This window comes from Lates calcarifer, linkage group LG9, assembly GCF_001640805.2.
Source record: "Lates calcarifer isolate ASB-BC8 linkage group LG9, TLL_Latcal_v3, whole genome shotgun sequence".
Lineage (NCBI taxonomy): Eukaryota > Metazoa > Chordata > Actinopteri > Centropomidae > Lates > Lates calcarifer.
This window is the reverse complement of record NC_066841.1, coordinates 12286096-12310219: the sequence shown is the minus strand read 5'-3', so window position 1 is coordinate 12310219 and position 24124 is coordinate 12286096. Positions and strand designations below refer to the sequence as shown.

At 38.4% G+C, this 24124-nt stretch overlaps 1 protein-coding gene and 2 long non-coding RNA genes across 9 annotated transcripts in view; 2 read left to right on the top strand and 1 right to left on the bottom strand.

Moving 5' to 3' along the window:
• LOC108874064 (astrotactin-2) overlaps nucleotides 1-17208 on the top strand; it is a 242057-nt gene extending 224849 nt beyond the window's left edge. For both annotated transcript variants that reach the window (XM_051072918.1, XM_018662442.2), the window contains 4 exons: nucleotides 534-675; nucleotides 11046-11146; nucleotides 12043-12226; nucleotides 15324-17208. In XM_051072918.1, coding sequence (XP_050928875.1) covers nucleotides 534-675; nucleotides 11046-11146; nucleotides 12043-12226; nucleotides 15324-15561 — 665 coding nt within the window. In that variant the 3' untranslated portion in view covers nucleotides 15562-17208. The remainder of the gene's footprint in view (nucleotides 1-533; nucleotides 676-11045; nucleotides 11147-12042; nucleotides 12227-15323) is intronic.
• A 970-nt stretch (nucleotides 17209-18178) lies between these two features.
• LOC127142811 (uncharacterized) lies at nucleotides 18179-23392 on the top strand. The gene is made up of 4 exons (XR_007813884.1): nucleotides 18179-18931; nucleotides 21095-21158; nucleotides 21785-21962; nucleotides 23116-23392. It is a non-coding gene; the product is annotated as an uncharacterized LOC127142811 (long non-coding RNA).
• LOC127142810 (uncharacterized) overlaps nucleotides 22493-24124 on the bottom strand; it is a 28203-nt gene continuing 26571 nt past the window's right edge. For all 6 annotated transcript variants that reach the window (XR_007813878.1, XR_007813881.1, XR_007813883.1 and 3 more), the window contains one exon: nucleotides 22493-23142. This is a non-coding gene — a long non-coding RNA (uncharacterized LOC127142810). The remainder of the gene's footprint in view (nucleotides 23143-24124) is intronic.

The window sequence follows — 24124 nt, the reverse complement described above, 5'->3', positions numbered from 1 at the left end:
TGTTTTGTGGGACACAAGGGTGCTTAGTGAGATATCATTGTAACAGTATCATGTGCTCATAAAGGAAAGAAATTCTGTTTTCTTACAGTTCTATAATGTAGTGTGTATGGATTGCTGCCAGTAAAACATCATATTTAATTTAGCCTTGGGGCTTGGTGCTGGCAAAATGGCTCTCACCAGACTGGACAGAGGTGAAACTCACAACACCAGAATCAAATGGCACAATCATTGATAAGGAAAGAGCTGCTCCACAATGTAGAAATTCATTCATGACTGAGCTCACGTTGTGAGCCATTGTTTTCCTGTGTTGAAACATGTGGTGGAATCAAAACATGTGGCATTGTTCTGTTGAACTAAGAACAATACATGAAAGATATTGTTGAAAGATAAGTTTGCCTTTTTTTCTCTCTCTTTTTGGCAAAAAATATGACAGATGGTAAAACAGCACAAATAACATTTGCAAAGCAACCTGTTTGTAAGATTTTCTTTGTTTCTTTCTTTCTTCTTTCCTTCCAATTTCATCTGTCTACCAGGTGAGGTTCTGAGCTTGATGGATGATCTGTTCTCTGGTTTGGGTTCATCCTGTGTTGTCGCTGGGAGGAGAACTGGAGACCATCCTCACTCTGTGCTATATTCAGTGGTTTTCAAGTGCCTGGAACCCGACAGTCTCTACAAGTAAGTCTGCTCATGTCCTTTGCAAAGTTTTCTGAGTCAACTGAATAACTTATCTGTTGCAGCTGTTTATTTCCTCACCATATGACTAAACATGAGACATACATTGTATTGTGTTGTAGTTAGTGCAGAAATGTTTTCAATGTTCCTTCACAGGTCTGTAAAGTATGGAAAGTCCCTAATTATTTCCAGATCTGAAAGGATGTAAGGTTTCATAGAGAACTTGGATATAAAAATAATGGGGAAAATGACCTTTGTGGGTCTACTAAGGCACACTGGTCGTAGGTAAGGGACTAGACAATGACATTCAGATGTCTGTGGTCACTATTTTCAAAAAATAGCATCCTTACTCATAATAAGGAAACTTAGGTTCTGTTCCGTAACCGGGAGAGCTTTCATCACTCACTCACTCACTGACTGGACATGAACCCAAGGGGTCTGATTAGGCTCAGCAAGAAGAAGGAACATGGGAACCACTACCAGGTGGCCTACCACCCATGACATTAGATGAAGGGCTCTGATGCATTGCTGGCCTAGGTGCGCTGACCACTGGTTACAAATTAGCTTTTAAGAAGTGGAATGTCACCTTTCTGATGCAGAAGATGGGTAACCGAGTGCAGGAGGCAGAACAGCACTAACTAGATATATTCTGTATAATTTGGCTCTACACACAGAAGTAGAATCAAACTCCTGGGTAGGTTGGACTCTGTCCTTTTTGAGGTTTGCCAGTATGAGATATGCTTGATGGATACACAGATACTCAAAAGCCTATTTTGCATTGAAAACAACTGAGTTGCCTCGATGTGATGTTTCTGATGTGGTCAGACAACACATCTTACAAACTAGTTCTGACAGAGGATGTACCAGCCCTCTGGAGTATCCAGCTTTCTTGGAGTCTCTGGGTGATTTCCAGGTGATACAGAAACCTAGAAGGGGTTGACTGGAAGGAACAGCCTGCCTGACTCAAAACTCGATCGGACCCATGTGGTGTTTTGTCACTGGGCTTCTGGGCTAGTTGTGAACTCTCCATGACAAAAAAACCATACTCAAGCATTGACTTGATTAGGCTAGGGGACTCCTTAATCAGCAGTCAGGTTTTAGGAAGCCTGAAATACTGCAGCGTCTTTGGTCACAGAAGCAAATGTGTGGAAGGAGTTTGGGGAGTCAGCTCTACGGAATTTGCCACATTTTATCTCATGCTTGACTTTGACTGTGTATGTTGATGCAGGTCTGGAAAATGTCTAAACATTTTCTATTATCAAAACTAGAAAGTAATCAACTAAGCAAACAACTTTGCCAAGGTTGGACAGTCCTCTCTTTTGCATGTCCTGCTCACCTACAGTATTCAGTGACATTGCTCATGGTCTCGGCTCGCAATTTATTACAACCTAATTGACTTGATCTTTTTCTGACCACATTTTTATGAGTTCAGTGTTTCCCATTACCATATAAAGACCTTTCATTAAACATTATGTTGTGGCCATGTTTGCATCTTTCCCAAACAACAATGACTGGGCAAATATCAACAATACCACATCCTCCCCTGGGTGTCTGCAATTCCCACTGCAAATGTTATTTTGTTTCAGGGGGTGAATTTTGTTACCTACTCCCGAACAACAGCTGGGTTGAGTTAACCAGGGAAGCATACTTAGTCTCAACGTTGTGGAAGTGGTGGATGCTTCCGTTCTTTTATGTTCTCTTTGGACAGAGGAGAACATGGTTTCACTGAATACAGAGAAAGCTCTGTTATGAGACTGTGTTTTTTTTTTTTTAAGTCAAAGAACAAATTGACCACTCTGTCTGCGTAGTTTTTGGGGGGCATTTAGCTAACAGACAGACTTTGCCTCAGGTCATTATATGCAGTCATAGCCATTATGGTCATCACCTTAACACATCATGCAGTTTACAACATTGAGTCAAACACTGAGTTTGCTGACTCAACACGTCTCTGACAAAGTGTCAACAACTAAAAAATGTTCATAAGATTAATTACTTGACCATTTTATAGGACTGCACTGCAATAATCAGTCACTGTATCGCAAGCTATTTAGAGGGACATGTTATAATAGAAATATAATTATCATAGAATTGAAAAAGGTTTTTCTTTAAATAAAGTTGCAAGATCAGCAATGATTAGTGAACCAGACAGACCCAGATGTTGTTGTGGCCGTCACTTGACACATGAAAACACACTATCTTCTCTGCTTTTCACTGTCTTCTCAGGTTTTGTTAAGGGTCTTATGTTTATAATGATCTTGCTGCTTGGTGGCCTTGGTTTGTTTTGGGAACCTCCATGCTGCTCCTCTAAAAGAAACAGCTAGGATTTAAAGCTACAGAACCTGATGTAGAATCTTTCTTAATCTATATGTGGGGTATACATCTTCAAAGCTGCAATAGTTGAATCTGGCTTTTCTGATGTCCAAAAAGTGAATATCTGCCACATTTAACCCAACAATTGACCAAAAGGAAAGTTTATTTACTTGTGCTGAGGCCTTTATATTGCTGTTTGTGTGGATGTGGATGTATATTTACACCTAAGGGAAGGTGATGGATAGATTAATGTAGCAATGACAACCAGCTATTTAGTATTAAAGTCTCCTTATGACACAGCTGTAACAGTATGATATGTGCCATGTGCTGTTTTTAATTCATAATTTACTCTTAACATTAACATTAGAGCATGCAGTCACTATCTAATGAAGCTGTCAACTTCTCATAAAAGGCAGCACCCAGGGAACAGCAGAATAGTCTGTGTTTGGAAAGATGTCCCTGCCTGTGATGCAACAATTCACAACAGTTTAGAGCTGAACATTTAAACAAGGAAATAAGGATAAAATAAATGTAAATTAAATCGCGGGGAAGCAGTCAATAATCATTGATGGCATTTCTGGATGCTGATAGAAATGCCAATGACTCAATTACCATTTATTTAGTTAAAAATGAATGATCTTGAGCTTCCTAAAAGGCTTTGACAGTGGATGAAGAATAGCAGGGGAATAACTATTAGGTTAATCTGTAGAAGTCAGGCTTCCACTAACAAAAACCTGCAACAAGAGCCTCATATCCAACTTTGTAGCAGCATTATCTTTGTTTAGGCATTCTCCACAGTGTTGTTTTTCTCTGATAAGAGCAGAATTTACGTCGGAATTACGTCTGAGGGCACATCTGTTTGCAGCCAACCCCACTTGTCTTAATCAAGGGCCTGATAAGACCTCTACTGGTATTGGCTTTACACTTGATCATTACCAAGGCTGCTATGGTCATAATGTTCTCCCTGCAAACTAAAATGCTGTTTACTCTATGAAAAGATACTCAGCTAATTTCAAAAGCTGAATTTTTAGAAAATAATCAGTAATTACCAGTAAATTAGATATAATGTTGATGCCAAGTCAAATGTTAAAAACAGCTTGTGTAGATTTCCTTCCTCTAGAGAATATCAGCCCAGATATTAATGTACTTACTTATCAAACTTCCAGCACCATTCACAAACTTTTTTGGTAGTGTTGATTTTGTGCATCTAGATCAGGTAAGTGATGTTATCAGACAGCAACCAATGAATGTTGAATAAAGAAAAGTACAGCAATTAGTTAAAACAACAAGAATTATATAAAGAGTACACAACTACAGAGATTAACAACAGATTCACTGTTGTCATCATCACCAAAACCATCTGGAGAAAACAGCGGGAGAAAGTCAGAAACTAGACCACCATGCTGCATTCACAACTAGCAACAGGCCAAATTCCATTTTGTTTTAAATGCCAATTGTTGTCGTAATAAAAGCTTCTGTAATATTATAGGTGTGTATTAGGTTGATCTTGTGCTCCTTCCTGTTTTTTAACGACAGTTTGTCATAATGTATACAATACAAGAATCACGCCTTGGCTGTCTGCATCACTTGTCAGACCCTGAATCTTCCCTGAATTGTCTCAGTCCCAGCTGCCCTGCATCTTCCTGATTGCTCCTCAGCTGCTTCTAATTGCTCTAGACTATTTAAGGCCGTGTCTCCAGGCACCCAGTTTGTCTGAATTCCTCTGCTGTGTTTCTGCCAGCCTAAACGCCTGAATTCATGCTTTATTTCATTTTTTTCCCTTATATCTTTTATTTGTTGTTTTCTGTCATTGGCGTGTCAGCTATTTCACGCAATCTATACTAACTAACTATAGAGTTGATTGCACAAATCTATCTATGTGAACTGAAAATATTATAAACAAATAACCAAAGCTGTCGTAAAGCGAGTTGCAGATATCTTGTCACAAATCAGAAATGATTTGTAGCTGGATCCAGGAGAGTTAAAGCCCCAATGACCACCCACACGTTTTCACTGTGTTGCTTGATTAGAGCTCTGCTCAGGACTGAGTGGGCATTTACAAACTAGGATTATTTGACATCTCCCTCACTCTCGTGGTATTGTTGCATTTGTTACAGTGAGACAATTTACCCTGTTGTAGGCTGTGCAGCAGTGCACCTAGCTGTAGGTGCACTGCTGCACCCAGCTTCAACCTGAGCAGAAGACTAATCAGCCAGGGTAATTGAAAACACCTTCTTGTGTTCTTGGGTGCACCGGCCCTTTAACATCAAAATTACAGCTGTACCAGCAGGCCACAGCATATAAAAAGTGCTGTTGATTGGTCCAAGAAAGGACAGGGGCCTCACCTGAACTTCAGTCAGTTTGACAAGATGGTGCTTCCCTTGACTTAGTGGTGGGCCCAGCATCCTCTGGTGCATTTACTGACGGCTCACAGCTCAGCATTGGTTTGAGGTCATTTAGGGAAACACAGAAGTTGAAAAACTTAAGGGATGTGGCTTATTATTCATTGTCCATCAGTCTCTGCGAAAGGAATCTCTCATTACTTTTCACTACTCTGCAGGCAAGCAGGCGCTTGAGTTTTTGTTTCCCTGCTTCTTTTTTTGTTTCTGGCATCTGCATGTTGATAGGCTTAAATTAGGTAAAAACCCAGCTTCTTGACATTCTGCAACCAATGAATAGGACAGTGTGACTGTGACAGCCTGTAGGTGCATGGATATGGACAGCAGCTACGAGTCCTAGAACTTCAAACCAGCCTGGCTCTGAAGGAAAGGGGGCAAGTTAACATAAAATTGCTTCTGCCTTGTTTTTTTGCTATCATTTGGAAACACTTTGCTGTATCTTAATGTATGTACTGGTTTTTATAAACATGCTGACATGTATTAAATCCAAATTGCAAGACGTTGGCAGCTGGATACCTGAAAGTATGAGGGTACAGACCATTTCTGCATGCCATCAAAACTTGGGTGGTGACTAGTCAGTTGTTATACACCTGAGGAAAAGTAGGTAGGCTTGTCCAAAGTAATTTTAAAAAGGCATGTGCTGGGAACACAGGCTGCCCATGTATTTTAATGTAGGGACATTTCACTTGTATATTGTATCATTTGAATGTTATTTAGCTTCTTTATGTGAAATTAAAAGGGCAATCATAGCAGCTCATCCTGATAATGTTTCATCCAGCATGATGATCACCTTGACTGTATGAAATGTCATCCCAAGTACTGCTGAAATGATGGTCGATTTACTGAATACTCCAGTTTCCAGAAATATCTGTGACTTTTAATGGGGCATTGTCATAGAATCTTGCTGACCTGCAAGTGAGATCGTTCAGCACTGAGCTAATTTTTCTTACAATGAATGGTGAGACAATTTTATTTAGACCTGTTGCACCAGTGTGATGGTAGTTAGATCTGAGGATTTCAAAGCCATCAGATACTGTGAGCTGCCACGAATTCTTCAGACAGTGAGAAACAATTGTATGTGGCTTTGAATGATTTGTGGACTGGCTCAACTGATGTGTGTCCAAACGCTGATGTCATGGAAAAGGCATCCCCCTACTGCCCTGGCTTCTCTCCGCATGCCAAAAATACTGCCCTAATTGATCCTCTCTCACTCTCACTTTCTCTTGTTCCCCCTCTCTCGCTCTGCCTGTCTCCTGTCGAGCTTTCTGTCTTGTCATCTCTTGTTCAGCCATCTCTCCACTGTCTCATTAAATTAGGGGACAATGGTTACTTTAATGGCAACATTGTTAATTTACACAAATATTAATCTGCCATTTGTCCACTTCGTTGTTTGCTGAGCTTTCAAAACTATGGCACACGGACAAAACCGAGCCGCTTCCAAAGGATCCATGTGTAGCCAGACAGCCTTGGAATAGAAGTGAGAGACAGGGAATTAGAGAGAGGGGATAGACAGATCTGAACTATATGCAAGCGATGTAGATAGAAAAATACAGACAAAGGAAAGTGTATCTGTGCGTGCGTGTGTGTGGGTGGGTGGTCACTGTGGTTGTATGTGTATCTTGCCAATTCTGTTACTTGATGTTTTGACATTCTCATGGCAGGCCAGACCGTGGCTGGTTCCTTTGTTCTCCCAGGCGATCTTTATCATCACCGAGTGCCTGATCCAGCCCCCAAAACTGCTACTATCAGTGTCCATGAATGAGATCCGAAACATTGTGAGGGACTGTGGCACCGCTTGCCAGGGTTTCTTTACTTGACAGTGATCAAAAAACTGTTAAGGCTTCTTAAACATTTTCTGCAAAATGTAACATTTCCTTCAGAGGCTCAACCCCCTGGCAGAGACAGCTTTATTACCACACATAACAATCTTGTAATTGCTGTAGGAGCTGTGAAAGGGGAAGCAGTACCTGTCATTGATGCCAGCCATTTAAACAACCAAAAACAGCAATAAAGGGCTGGCAAGCTCACATCATGGGTCCTAAACAAATTTTTTAACAAATTGCCTTGATAAAGCTCCCACCCCATTTTGATGCCTATTTCCCTCCTGCGCTATCCTCTTTTTAACTCACCCCCACCGCCACCCCACCCCCATCCCCCCCGTTCCCCTCTCCGCCCCCACCCCCATTGTATCTATCTGCACGTTATGTGGCCACATAATTTAAACAGTGTGACTGTTACATGCCGGCATTGTTTTGCCAGGCAGAGGAGCCAGCAAGGCCCGTGCGTCTTTTGTGAGGTTCTTGGGGAATACCGCATCCACCCTGCTGAATAACAAGACCAGACAAACTATGTGAGCTATGTCCAAACAGGTCGTGTTACAAACAAAACAACCAGTTGACAGCTCTCAAAAGGCATTATATTTGAAAAAAAAAAATCAAATGGATTTAGGGGGAAAAGCAGCTTTTGTAAAAATGACGGTATCCTAATTTCTTTATTTTCATGTTATTTCTACAAGTATTTAGCACTGGAATGCCATCTGAGTTGTTCATTTTGTCTCACTGTGTTTTGTGGTTTCCTTTTTGTCATTCTGTTGTTTTTACAGTGGTAAGTCTGTGGAAATACTGCTGAAAGCTTACAGTTTTTCATAACTAGTTACAAACATTTCTCAATACTTAATTCACTTTTTCAAAACTTCCCCTGCAGTAAGAAAAACAGTGCATGTGGACCAAAGGATTTTTTTAATGTCTCCCCTTTCTTTTTCAGAAAATCACTTACAAAACAATGTCCAAAACAAATGTGCATTATTTATGGCTTACTTCATTGGCTGTTATGTTTTTAACATACAGCCTTGAATCAGATGTAATGGTGAAAATGGTTTGATAATGTGAAGTCATCAAGGGCAGACAGTTAACACTGTTTACATTGTGCCGTCAGCTACTGTATAGCAGCATAAATACTACTGTACATAAATAAGATCAAACATGTATTAGCAGTTTCCATAAAAGGCCCTGCACACACAAATTGTTTGTTTCCAGTTATTCTGATGAGATTTCTTCTCATGTCTAAGGTGGGTAGGGCTATGCTAGAAATGCGTGAGGTCACCATACTACATATACTAATAAGGTTGATAAAGCGAGAGCGAGAGAGGTGTCAATCAAGTATAGTGTGTATGCCCATATAGTCCTGGGAAGGGGTCTAATTGGCCAAAATTATTAAAGTCATGTATGTGGGGGGCACAAAAGGGTAAAAGCCATGTATTTTCCTTATGTAGGCTGCTATTACATGCACTAACAATGGCTAACATTGATACCATTTCCATGTTTGTCTGTAATTCCAAGTTACACACAGCAGTTGGTTAGCTTAGCCTAGCACAAAGACTGGGAACTGGGAGACACAGTTAGCTTGGCTCTGTCCAAAGGTAACAAAATCCAGCACCTCTGAATTATCACATTATATCTTGTTTGTTTAGTCCGAGCAGAAACTGAAGTGTAAAATCGACAATTTGTCGTTTTTGCAGGGGATTTTTTTGTTGAACTATTTCTTGGCTAGGCAAAGTTATTTCTTGGACTTCTACACAAACCAATGGACTGCTGAAAGCCAAGAAAATAGACCAGCAATTATCATTTTTACACTTTGGTTTTGTACAGATGGTAGAAGGCAGATTTAGTTACTGCTGGACAGAGCCAGGCTAGGTGTTTTCCACTGTTTCTAGTCTTTGTGGTAAGCTAATCGGCTGCTTGCTGTAGCTTAATATTTACAGTGTGGACTTAAGAGTTGTATCCTTCTTCTCATCTAACTCTCCAACAGAGAGTGCAGTGAAGTGAACAAACTTGTGCTTTCAGACAGTTACCTCTCTGTCTCTTGACCAACAAACCTATGCCATATACTAGGTTGCTGTTACCCACCTACTTTAATCTCATCAAATAGGCCTTTTCCACTGCAGACATTTTGACTTGTCATTGTAGGAAAAGCACAAGTGTTATTGTGCTTTGTGTAAATAGTAAAACAAAGCTATCTTTAATGTTAAAGTGTCCTGACAGTGTGACAATGTGCCAGCGTGCACAACACCAGAACCCCAAAACCAAAGTAGCTAAATGGAATTCAGCCATCATTAATTTCATCATTCACGCCTGTGCTTCACCTACTATGACATGTCAAAATTTCTTTCATGGAAAAAGACAGACCTATACAGCTGGTTGTCGCTTAAAATAGAGAGACTGGTTAGCAATGTGACACAATTAATATAGCAAGTTTAGCTAAGAGGCGTATAAATCAGGGAACTCAGAACCAATAAATACAGCTCCTACAACGTTTTCCTTGGTGTGGTTTCTGTGGTTACCGTGGTCACACAGTAAGCTGCGGCTGCGAGTTAAAAGTTCAGCCATCATCAAGATGGCAGCGGCAAATAACCAGGCGCGTTCGTGAGCGCAACAGCCACCCTCTCTCTCTCTCCCTCCCTCTCATTCTGTGCTGCTGCAAGGATATTGACAGCTTAATCTGTGCCACTCCTGATCCTTTTTTTAGATTCAGTATGGCCAGTTCCTCTTTGTACTTTTTCTTATTCAAAAGTACACAGATTGGCATTTTCAAAAGGACATGTAAAGGTCATTTGTTTTCTATTCCAAGCTGTGTGGCCCGACAATACTTGAGATGTGTTACATTTCCTCATTGTGTCTCATCTCCTATTGCAGTGTCTTGAACTGTTCGCTTGTGGTATCTCATAAAGGTCCAGAGTGGTCCTGAAATCTGTCATGGAACCCAAAAAAATCTTATGCTTGACATTTTCAGAGGGAGGAACTTTGTCCTTACAGAGTTCTTGGAGTCGAGCCAGATGCCCCTTTACTCTTCTCTCCTCTGCCGTTGTGGTACTGACTGTACTCATTTTCAGATATAATTAAATCCCACAACCCCTGGATCCTTGTTCACAAGACATTTTCTGAAAAACTATGTGATGTCAGTGCATGGTCATACATCAAATATGTTCTCACCTAGCGAGACCACTGTCTCCTCAAGCTTGTCATCCTTCAAATTTATTAAAAATGACACAATTTGGATTTATTTATAGCTAAATAACCTGAAATACTGTTGCTGACAGAAAGGTTACAAAATCACAGACATTTGAGAGGCTCCGTCAGCATATCTGAAGTCTTGTTATTCAAGTGTTTATCTGTTTATTTATTAACAAGATTTTCCCCAAATCTCTGACCTTACCAAGATGCCTATGTGAGTTTGGATAGTGCAGGATGGATTTATCTTTTTTTGTCATGTGGTGAAGGTCATATTTTTACTTTTGTTTTATGTTTTTGTGGAATGTGCGATAGCTGACTGAGAACATGGGAGTTTTATCTTTATGGATGTTAAAGATAATGCTTAACATGCATGGTAAATATTTCTCTTTTCTCCTCTTTCTCCCTTTGTCTTGATCAAGCAAGTTGTCTCATTTTGTGCACTAGTAGTTGATGCTGTGAGAAATTAGTAATGTCTGGCTCCTGCACTAAGCATGTGTGACTGGGTAGTTGGAACTTTAAGTGTCTTGTTCAAGGGTACACCGATAATGGCTTTTAAGCATTTTCTAATTTTCTGCTCACTTTTGCCACTTTTTCTTACCTGTTCTGTTGGACTCAAATAATAAACTTGCTTCTGCTGATTTTCTGTCATTTTTAGGTTTACTCTAAATGCAGTGGATAGCCGAGGCAGTCACTCTGAATCAAGCTTTGTCTCAGTACGGACATCCTGTCCAATGGTGGATGACAGCCGAGCTGAAGGTACTTTTGGACTTTTAACAACTAACTTGTTGTTCTTATTTTTATTTCATCTTATCTCTTACATCCTTTTACATAATTTCAACACAATTACAATACCCAAATGTGTGCATTTTGACTATCTGAAAATATCCAGTTTTACCATCTCTAAAATTTCTACACTTTTTAAATATATCTATGTACATTTTGTCATTATGCCCATTCATCTAACCCGCAACAATGCTGTTTGTTCCAGTTATATTTTAAATTCTCAATGTTTGCAAGTCACACCCAAATTTTAAATGATTACTATAAATTCAAAATACACCAGTGATTATTTAGTATCAGGTTTTATCTTAACTCATTTGGTGGAAACAGTAGGACAAAACATTCCAGGAAGTTTTGCTATCACTACACAGCCAACGTTAGCATCTACTTACCAGTCTAGAAGAAACATTTCAAGTTCATCATCAAACTTCATTCCAGTGGTGGAAAGCAACAGCAATGTTTTGATTCTAGTTCTATCACTTCTTTTGTTCAACTGAAATTAGCATGCTACCCAGCCAGCCGCTGCCCATCTGGCCCATCTGGCCCATCTGGCCTGTCTCATGACTTTCTGATAGAAACTCATTGTAGCATCAGCACTGGCAGGAAGGGTCTGATGTAAGACAGTTGCATTATAGGAAGTGTAGGATTCAGTGTATTTGATGCTTGACATATACTAAAATCCGGATATCTCGGCCTCTGCTCCTCTTTTTCATCTGTTTTGTTTCACATACACCAACCTTATTGAGATACAATGTTAAATCACTGAAGTTCTCTTATCAAATTGACATCTTACACTTACATCTACTTACTTGCTTTCCTCACACGTTTTCTCCGTCTCTCTCCTCTGCTCTCTGTCTCATACCTCCTTGCAGAGATAGCAGACAAGGTGTACAACTTGTACAATGGCTACACCAGTGGCAAGGAGCAGCAGATGGCCTACAACACACTGATGGAGGTCTCTCCTCCACTGCTATACAGAGTCCAGCACCACTACAATTCTCACTATGAAAAGTTTGGAGACTTCGTGTGGCGTAGTGAGGATGAGCTGGGCCCCAGGTGAGAAGATTTAGATGACGCACAGGTTTTGTCATGTAGGCTTAGAGAATGCTTGAAATATTTTCCACTTTTACAGTTAGTTGTCTAAGCATTTTAATGTGTAACAGTTGTTCTCTCGTCTAGAAACTTCCTTATTTTCCTCAGTTTGCCACTATTTATACGAATCTTCTTGTCATCCTCTTTGATGACGTGTTGTTTAGGATCAATTACAGTCATCCTGAGGTTTCTTACATAACAAAAGCCAAAGTTGTCTCAACTGGTGCTGCCAAATTCAGACTATTCAGCCATTTCTCATGGCATTGTCTGCGCCCCCTCTGAGCAGGAGTACTATACCACAATTGCCCCATTCCCCTGTTTTTTCTCCCCCCTTTCCAAATTGCCTCCACTGGAAAGCAAGTGGGCAAGGTCACCGTGAAAACTCTGGGGTTACAGTCGCTCCTCACATTACCATGGTGATGCTAAAACAGTGTTTGACCGCCAAGCCAAACACTAAATTTGATAGTCAGCTAACACTAACTCAACTTCCAACTCCATTTCCTCTTCTCTCTCTCATAAAAAAAAGTTCCTCCTTGTCCACACCATGCCACCCTGACATCCCCTCATCCCATAACCCCATTAACAGGGACACTCCCCTAGACAGACTGTTGTGCAAACAGACATTACGACACCATGCAGACAATAGGAAGCTTCCTGACCAAACAAAACTGCGAGGGAGGGAAATAAACAATACTTTCAAAAAAAGCATATAACAAAAAAAAAAAATCATGTATTTGAGTTTTTCAAAGCAGTTGGTCCAGTGTTGACGATAGCAACACGAGATCTTAAGCTACGGCCCAATGCTTTGGTTTGTCCACCCCCACTGCCTGGAAGCAGTCCTTTCAAGCCATAAATAATATAATAATTGTGGAATAACTTTAGTCTGTAGGAAGATTACGCTTCTTTCTGATTGGTGAAGGGGTGTGGGAGGCATGGGGTTGGCCACTGGGACTTAATATGGGGATTGGGGTGGTCGAATGGGGTGTTTGTAAATGTGTTTGTGTGTGTGGGCAGTTGCGAGAGGGGAGGTAGTGGGGTGGGAGGGGGGTGGCTTTTGGATGAGCGAGCACAGATTATTTATTGCCTGAAGTTGGCAGGGTTGAGCCTCGTTGGGGTAATTTACAAGCAGGCTCTATTGGTGGTGCCTTTTTAAAAGGTAACAGAATGGCCAAGTGAAACGTAAGCACAGTCAGCACTCCTCCAGGAGCTGAGAATCCCAGGAGCCCCCAAATGTCCACCAGCATTGTTTGAACTGAACACTAGCTCCTTTCATAATTGTATTGTTCTCTGGATATGCTATGATGTTTTTTTTGTCCTTTTACTGTAAACACAACTATTATCTTGTACTGCAGTGTACTTTTTCTATTCCCACACATCAGTCTCCCCTGATTAGACATTGTTTTTAATTCTCAGCTACATTCCCTTGAAGCTGTGTTTGTGTTGTAATAAATTACAAGGGATTCAGTTGCTTAAATCTTTTTTGACTTGCTTGCCATAGTTGCAACCTGAAAGGTTATACAGAAATAATATTTGGATGTCTTTTTTCTCTCTCTCTCTCTTTAGTAGTGTCTTTGTCATCTTGAATGACTTTTAATGTGTTTAATTTGTCCCTTGTTCACGTGCTTGCGAGCCCCCCTTGATTATGTGTTTGGTATTCTGTTGTTTCAGATGTAAGAATTTAAGGGAAATGAGAAAATGTTTCCCCCCCTTTTTCAGCAAATAAGTGAAAAGGATGTCTGTACTCCTTGCTTAACTAAAGACAGATGTTGATGCTCAGCAGACACTGCTTTTCAAAACAAATGGAATTTTGCCTTTCTCCGCGTGTGTTTTCCTCATTTCAGTATCCATATGAGCTTAACCTTGAATGCTCGTAGTGTAGGTGTATTTCTGTTTCGCAAGTATGGAGCGGATGTGTGTGTGTGTGTGTGTGTGTGTGTGTGCTGTGAGGCATCTTTTTTAAATTGAGCTGCCCTGACATATGGTTCCGTCGTTTCATAAACAGCAGCTCCAGACTCTTGGAGACAAAATTCTTAGTTTTTACTCACTCTAGACAAGCTGCCTCTGGTGTTACAGAATCAATACCCAAAAATTCAAAATGCCAGTTGCAGCGTGGTGGTTTTGACCCAGACTGGCAGTCCCATCGGAGTGACAGGAGGGACACAGTTGCGATTCCTTTGAATTCTGGTAACATTTAAAGCTGTGTTTTTCATGCAGACATGAAGCCAGAGGAGGTGCAAATGAAAGCACGGTGCCACATTTGTCTATTTTCTTTTTCTTTTCTTCCTTTTTTTCCCCCATTGTTTGAATGTATTTATTAACTTTCAGGCACCAAATGAACCTGTTCACAAAGAGGTGGGTGTGAGAGTGATGCATCTGAGGTTTTGTTTATGTGCATCAAGTTATGCAGTTAATTTCAAGGTGCCCCATTTGAAATGAAATTGTGTGTATTTATTTTTTTGTCTCAACACTAAAATCGTTGCTCTTTTTTGGCAGCAGTACACATAGACCTCTCTAAAGTTTTCTAAACTACTTTTATGGTTCTTGATTTTCATGACTGATGTAAATGTATCACCAGCAGAGGTTTAAATTCATGTTCAATTATTAATGCAATATGGCAAATTGTATACCTCCTAGATGAATGTGTTTTTTTTTTCTTACCAATATTGTGGTTCACAGCGGCTATCAGGCTGTATGAAGGACTTGCTTTTGAGTTCTTTAAAATACACAGCAGCAGGGCTAACATGTGCCATCCATCATCTGGATGAATCATCTTGCTCTTAGCTTTTTTCAGATCGCACAGGGATTCTGCTCATGTACGTTGGCACCAAAATTGATAAAATTATTTTCCTTTCGTCCCAAATTTGTGCTTCCATTTGCACTTGCATTCAATTTCAGGAGGGAAGAGCCTTTAATCTGTTTCTGCAACTGCATGTCTTAATGCTGGATTTCTACTTAAGAGGAGGACAATGCTATGCTGATGTGATTCATAAAATTACATTTTTGCGATGATGTTGAGCTTGGATATCTTTTATTTTTATTTTTTTGTCTTCTCTTCCAATAGAAAAGCCAACCTGATACTTCGCAGGGTGGAGAAGATCAGCCGCTACTGCAGGTCCCTCCTGCGCAGCACCCACATCCAGAGCCGCACTGACACCATGGCATACGTCTACTGCCGGAGCGAAGAGGGCCGACCTCCCAGCAACACCCGGCACAGCTCTTTACACGAAAGTCGCACCACCTGCATGGAAAAACTCATCTCTGTACAGCGTAACACATACAGCAACACCAAACTCCGATGAGACAGGAGTTTGGAGATGAGCGGTGCGTCTGCGATTTTTTTCTTGCAAAATGACATCATTGATTGATGTACTCCGTCACTCCACTCTGCAGCAGGTGTCTCTCAAGTGACTGGTGCATTTTGAAAAACCAGGAGAGCCAAAAAAAAAAAAAAAGAAAAAACCTCAGAAGTCACTGGACATTGTCTTTAAGCTACCGAAAAACATATTTTTGTGTGGCCTACTTTTATTATAAGACAGAGGATTTAAAAAAAAAAAAAAGAAACATATTTCTCAACTGCAAAATGCCAGTGATTGCACATATCAATGAGAAACTGCAGTGTGAACATGTAAAATATCATTCAACCAAGAGGATAACTGGTTGGCTTAAGTACTTTGAATGTAATATTGTAGTTCCTTTTTGGTGCTTTGAAGCTTAATGGAACACTTAAAAGAGAGAAAAAAAAAGGAAAAATCAATAGCATAACTTATTTGCCTTTACTACCTTCATTTGAAAGGAGAAACTGAAATGTGTTAAAGCCATTTGAAAATCACTTACTTGTTTTTGAGTTCACGTTAATTAAAAAAAAAAAAATCATATCATCGCTTCATGAATTTAAAATCAGTAAGTGAGAAACTATGTAGTTAGTCTTGTATTACATTTGATAGATTCAACTGAAATAGCAAGGCTTTGTGTGGTAACAGGATTGACAAACAGGCCACTGACATTATGCAAAGACAGAGTGGGTGGCATTCAAACATCATACTCATTCACAGACTTTTACTTCAGCGCTGAAATTTAAGAATCCTTTGTCATCTCCCTTTTTAGTACCACAGTACCCAAAATTAATACTGTTGAATATGGTAGCTAATGTCAATGACATTAATTTCACAAACTAAAAACAAACTTGAACACAGATTTGTGCACCCAGAACAAAAAAGTCAATGCTTTTGCCACACTTAAGTCTTTAAAGTGAATGCTTTAGATATTATGATGGGTTTGGTATGTGACACAACAGTATAGATACTGTAAGAAATCAGATGCTGATTTAATAATGTCTGCAAACCCATGTAATATGCTTGTAATCTGTAATAATAAGTTACAACTTGTTGGTGGAATGTGAGTCATGGCGGATCAGTTGACAAGTTCTGCAAATTAAACATAGATCTGCCATAACACACAGACAAGAGGGGCAGTATACAATGTGGTAACAATATGGTCACAGGAGTGATTCAGACCTGGATATGCTGAATGCATCTCTGAAAAGTTCCTCCCTCACAGCAGAAAACATGGCAGGTGGGATGATAACGTGATCATTTTTGAGGAACTTTTTCAGGCAGCCAAACAGTTTGCGTCAAACCAACTGTAACCGTGTGAGGTTACTATATGCTGAATTGTGAAGAATCAGTGATTGTAGGGATCACCTGTGGTCCTTTTAATCGTATTTTATTTATTTTTCAGGCCAGTGACATATCTTCAAAGCCATGGATATTGTTTCAATGAAGATAAACAATGCCTTTTTTTCAATATTTTCATCTCATGTTATATGAATTGTAATAATAAATTAATATATTGTAAATTTTAAATTGTAAAAAAAAAGACATCTGTATTATTATGTGGCTTTGATTGTCTTTTTCTGAAGAATGTGAAATATTAAAAATGTATATAAAATGAGACGACTTATCTCTCAGCGCCACATTGGGATGGTTACATAACAAATGATGACATTAATTTAGGTTAACAGCTGTGGAGCGTTTATTTAAAACTACTTTAACATCACAAGTGCCAAAACAATTTAAATTCCCCCCACAAACATAATGCATTCCTAAATTGTTTACCACATCTGCAGATGTTTTCCTCATGTATTTACTGATCATTTTCTGTGTAGCCTTCCAGATTTTTATTTTCAATATTATTGGTTATTTTCCTCCTGGTAGTTATTTTCCTGGTGTGCCATCGTACTGATTCATTTTAATTAAAAAAATATTTTTACTTTAGAAATACATACCTTTCAGTTTGCATCCTGCTATCCTGCATTTCTCATGCAATGCAGTGGAGCCACCAAAATGTGACTCCAACATAACATTTCAGCACAATAACACTCACCCTGCACGTCTTGCATGTCTCAAAATAGCTGATTGAATAATTGTCACAGCGTGTTAGTTAATAGCGCAGGGTTGATACTTTGGTACTTGATACTCCCACACCGCCTTGTTTAATCTTGAGGGCTCGTCTTGTGGTGCGTTTACGTCATATCAGGAGAAACCAAAGAACGGGATGTTGTTGCCTCAACTAAAAAGTGTTAACACATGTCGGAACACCCACATCCAAAACCAATTGTATTCATGACTTCAAAATCAATGAACTGCAGCACATGTTCGTTTTGTTTTTTTCTTCCTCGAGTGTTAAAATAAGTATGACTGAACACTGTGATTGTTTTTGTGTTAATACATCCACAGCTGACGATGCCTGGTGAAAAGCACTCTTACAAAACCTATCCACATGCCTATATGTTGCAGGTATGATGTGAAGGAGTTTTATCAATGTCAGTCTTTTTTTTTTTTTTTTAAGTCAGACTGTGTTCTAGCAGCTTGTGCCATCAACATCAACATTTAACAGCACTGAGAACAATTTGGTGTTGCCCCCAACAATCTGTCTTGTTAAGTGGTCAAATTTAATCTGACATGGTTTTGATCAGCTGATGCGCTACACATGCGTCATGTGTCCTGGCTTAACTGACACAGACCTCCGTGGAGAGGAGTCCCCTGGGGGGCTGGCGACCCCCAGACAAATGTCTTGCCCCCTCAAATCAAAATTTTAGAAGTAGACACATTTTAATAGACGACCCACAAAATGAATGTGTTAAAAGTTAACACAATTTATTACAGTAGTTTAGAAGTCTGACAACAGAGATACAAGTTATGCACCTCAACTTTATATCCCTCCTATAGACATCTCTCAGCGACCTCTCCCTCTCTGTGTGTACATATTTTTGTAGCTTCACAGGCTGCACTCACTAGAGACCCCCGTAAATATCCAATCACTGTCACTCATGGATGTATCCCTTAGCTGTGGATGTATTATAAGAGCAATCACACATGTTTGCAAGGCAAAACAGAATCAGCTGGCCAATTAGCGTTTTTTCTGCCGTTGTTGGCTTGGGGTGTTCTCATTGGCTGCGTCGTGTGTCCTCATTGTGGGAGGGGCGCAGAGAGGCGGAGAAACTACGTTGGGGGAAACAGATTAAAACCAACGTTTGAAACATTGCCTCGGTTTGTCAGTACTGTGAGGAAATGTAATTACCGAAGGGGTCTGGGTGCTACAACAAGCTTTGGAGCTGCTTTTTGTCGAACATGAGTGAAGCTGGACGCTGAATATACCTGTGGCGTGAAGGTAAGGCTAAGGAGCAAACCAGCTAGCGTTAGCATTTGCATTAGAGGCGAGCATTAGCATTTGCGTTAGCGGCGAGCGTTAGCATTAGCCTTCTCTTCTAATTACATTTTTACTTTACCAACATTGTGCAACTCTTTACAATTTTGCGTTCCATCCATTGTGTTCCATTAACTTTGCTAATGATGGTTTGCCATGTCGTTGTCATCGGTATGTGGCAATTTGTGGTCATTTTACTTTACGTCTCTACTTGGCTGTTTTACACGTGGGGGTTAGCATTAGCCTAGAGGGTTAGCGTTAGCATTTGCCTTATCTTTTTTCCTTTATTGAAACGTTCATAATACAAATGAAAATAGGCACTTCAGTTTCAAGAAACTACTATTCAGTCAGCAGTTCTAGGAACTGAGTGAGTGGTAACAACATATAACATAAAACAAATGGCATCCAAAAATCAACACAAAAAGTAGGAAACAACAAGAAACAAAACAAAATATCAGAGGCCAGTCAGGGATTAAGTTACATAGATAATCATGAAGATATATTGTTTTTTTAGGCTTACATTTAAATATGCACTAAATATTTGTGTGTAGGACAATGTATTTGTGTTATTTTTTGCCAATATGACCAAGTTATTTCCAAATTCTATTTTTAAATTCTCCATTTGAAAACCAAACTCATCAAACTTCATGTGATATATTTTGGATTTGTATTTCTTTGGAAGTTAACTAGTGCTGAAACTGGTCAATCAACATGAGAGAAGTAAATGCTCAGTTGTTTTGTATCAATATCAGATCCACAGAAAGTGGCTTTGTCTAAGAAGCAGTGTCCATCTATAATCAACAAAGGTTCTTTTGGAATAAGTATGTATAGGGTAGCTTTGATTACTACAATTATCTCTTCTGGGATAGCCTTAATTATAGAAGTTTATTGCCTCCTAGAGAAAACAAGGTTGTATTTTGTGATGAAATCATCATATGTTAAAACATTGCCACAGTATCAACTAGATACCTTTCTGTATCTATTCCTTGTGAAAAAAATCTCCTAATTAGTTTGGATAAATTATTCCACATTGGGACTGAATGTGGGGTAAAGGTATGTTTATATATGAGTTTCCAGTAATGGAGATCAGGTATATTCACTGAAAAGACTGGATAGAAAAGTCCAGATAAACTATCCATTTTAGTTAGTAAAATGCATCCAAAAACAGTCTCTTTGAAGCCAATTATTAAGAATAGTTCTGTTGTTCTGTAGCATTAGCCTTATTTTGTAGTTATGGCTTTGGGGCTTTTTCCTATTTGTCGTCATTTTAATTTGCATGGGTTAAAGTGTGTTTGTGTTTCTGTGACTAAAGTGTCCCTGACATGAGTTATGGAGGGTGGTAACTGTTCAGTAGTCTGTCTGTTTACAACTCAATTTGCATCTCTTTACAGTTAATTTGCAGACATTTTATTGTTTCTTTGTAATTTTGTGCTCCATCTTGGTCATTTTAATTCAGTTTATGGCCAATTATCATGTCAATGTGATAATTTTGTGTCTATTTGTGGTGGTATTGCATCGTTTTACATCTCTAGCTGGCTGTTTTACATCTACTTATGAGCTTCTTTATGGTTGTTTTGCATGGTATTGTGTCTTTGTAGTTTTGTCTATTCCTGGTCATTTAACATTTCTTTGTGGCCATTTTGTGTTTCAGTGTGGCAGTTAGGCATCTCATTGTGATCATTTTGCAACTCAGTTTTTTCCCTCTTTGTTGTTTTGTGTGTCTTTGTAGCTTTGTGGTAATAATCTGTCAATTGCCATCAACTGATTGCCTGTTGTGTATATTATTGATTAGAAATTTCTTTGTGGTGACTTGAGAGCTTACTGATCTTAGTTTTGTGTTAAATACAGGCCTGAAAACTGATGTTAACTCCATGCTCCTTCACAAGCCTCAAGAGTAGGTCACAATGTGTGAACTGAAATTACTGTTAGAAATTATCATAAAAATGATTTAAAAATGTTCTTTCTGAGATCAATAAAGTCATATTCTAGTAACATAATTAATTTATTCACCTCAACATTCAAAGTGTGATTGTCAAGGTTCTAGTGTTTAGTTTTCAGTTTTGGAGATTAAGTATTCTTTATTAATGAGGTTGTTTATTTTTCAAGTGTTGTACTTGTGTTTTCCAGGTTTACTTGTTCAGCTGCTGCAGCCTGGACAGAAACACCAGCTCTCACCTTACAAACCGAACAGGTATGTGTCCTTAAGATTTATCCAGTCTGAAAAAAATGTGTTGATGAGCTGATTTATTAATATTAGTAATGGTGTTATTGTTTAAATCTTTGGTATTTCATGAGTTTTGTATTGAATAGAATAATATCTAATTAATAGTGTCTATACATTGCCAGTAAATACTACTAGTAATACTAATAATACTACTAGTACTAGATATAATTATTTTTAAAAACTAAAAATAATTGTCAATGTAATTTTCTGCCTGTGGACTGAAGTATAATTAAATATACCACAAATTAAAATCCTGCTTTCAAAAATTTTCTGAAGTGAAAGTTTTTATTATGCAGTTAACAGACATGATTGCTCCAGTGATTAGTTGACAGTTAATATAGAAATTTAAGATGATCATTTAAGTTCATTTTTCCCAAATATTTATTGTTGATTCTTAAACATGTGATGCTTTTTCTTGTCATATGTGACAGTAAACAGCTCATTTTCTGAGACACTCCTCTGTTTGGTAAATGTTGTGGTTCAGCTGTAATGTTGAATGTTTATTTGTGTTTTCATGGTTAAACTGTTGATGAGGAATAGGTAGTAGTGTATTGATCATTTTCCTTTGTATGTTTCTCTTTGATTTCCTCCAGGTGTCACCACTTTGTCCACGACATCGTCCATGATCGGAGAGACATTGTCAATGACTCGCAGAGACGTGCTAAAGTCGGTAGTGACGGAGTTCCCCAATTTGATGACATCGTCAATGATCACATAGACAGAGAGTCTTCGTACGACGAAGTTCTTTGAGACCAGGACTGAGGCATCCAGGTATTTCACAAACAGCTTTACATCAACTGTCCAACACAGAGCACTGACATTAAATTGTTTACATTCAGTATATCAGAAAAGTGTAATAATAGAAGTAATGTAATATCAGAAGTAAGATGTAATAATCAAAGCAATCTGTTACTAGATTGCAACAGTAAAAGTTATTTATAAATTTAGAATTAATACATAATAAGAGAAGTAATGTATTGTGTAATGTAAAAGTAATCTAATATTAGAGGTAACAGTAAAAATAATCTGTAATAGAAGCAATAATGTCAAGTCATAGTAAGCATCAAAAACGCAAAATGCAGATGTCATAGTATAGTGAGGCATCAATTACTGTAAAAACCCTTTTAAAAATCAAGTATAAAACCATAAAAAAATAGATGTAAAACTTTAAAATAAGTCTAAAAAATTGAATAGAGAACCATGACATATTTTAAATATTAATTGCAACAAAATGATTTGTATAATGTAAGTCTCAAAATACAGAAATACAACTCAAAAGTTTGAGAAGACACTTTTAATGATTTTATTCCAGTCAACATTTAACAAATCACAGCAAAGATAATGACAGATTTGACCACAAAGAAACACTTGTTAGAGCTGGTTAGGGTTAATGTAGTTATGAGCATATTTTTCAAAGATGAACATGTCTACTAAGCATCTTTGTGATCATTTAACTGCTTGTGATACAATTATTAATTAAAATGTTGTATCATAAGCAGTTGAATATTCTCACAGTTCTTTAATAAAGACATGTTAGTCATGGGCACATTTTCCAAAGACTACACTACTCAGAATAAGTTAGGGATATTGTTGCCCCAATATGTAAGGCACACTGTACACAGTGAGACCATTACATGGAAAACACAAAATGAGGTGTGTCTATCACCCCAATACAATTGCCTCCCTATCCCAAAAATCTCTGAAGTGAAACAAACACCGTATGTATGACATCCACTGAGTCTCTCACAATATCCCTAACTTATTGTGAATAGTGTACATTATAGATGGTAGAGGGGGAAAAAAAACAGTGTTTTTCACTTTAACAATAGAAAACCAACACTGTTACTCAGTGGAGGAGGTTTTTTTATCTAATCCTAACTGCTTCCTAACACTTCTGACTTTTGTTTTCTTTCATCCACTTCAGGTCTTCAGCTGCTGTTGTCGTCTTCTCCTGCAGAGACAAGAACACGTGTTAATCACAGAAACTCATCAGTAAATCTGTTTTTTCTTTCCTAAACGTATTCATTGTTGTTACCCAATTACAGTGATATACTATGACATTTGGCTTAATACAAAGGAATTATCTTAAAGCAGCAATCAGTGTTTGTGGGTTAAGTAAGATTTTGTGCTTGCCATTTCATTTTGCTATTTCAAACAGTGCAATGTCAGTACTCTAATCTATAACTGTGTACATAGTCCTGTTTATATCATGCCTTTTTATATTTTTGCTGCTGCAACACTGAATTCCTGGGATGTGGAACTAATAAATACTTCTGAACACTGAATATTTTGCCAGTCTGTTTAATATTGTATGAAAGTGAATATTTTAGCCAGACGTTAGGGTTTGGGACATTTGGCGTCAAAAACCACCATAAAATGTCATAGTATGGTGAGGCATGAAAAAAAGTCACAGCTGGTGTCATGACACCACACTATGCTGTGTGCTTTGACCAGTTTTAGACCTTTTTTGACGGTTTTTGATGCAATTTATGCTGACCATTTTTGATTTTTTGACACTGTGATTTTTGACTATACTATGACATTTTTTGACATTACGATTTATATGACATTTTTTGACGGTTTTTGACACCTCACTATACTATGACATTTTTTGATGTATTTATTATGAATTTTTGACAGTTTGTCATGCCTTGCTATATATGACATTTTTGACGGTTTTTGACACCTCACTATACTATGACATTTTTTGAACATTTTTGATCACTTTTGACACCTTTCTGTACTGACATTTTTTTGACGGTTTTTGACACTTCACTGTACTATGACATTTTTTGACCATTTTTGACGCTATTTTTAACGCCATACTATACTATGACATTTTTTGACAGTTTTTGACACCTCACTATAGTATGATATTTTTTGACTGTTTGTCATGCCTTGCTATACTATGACATTTTTGACGGTTTTTTCAT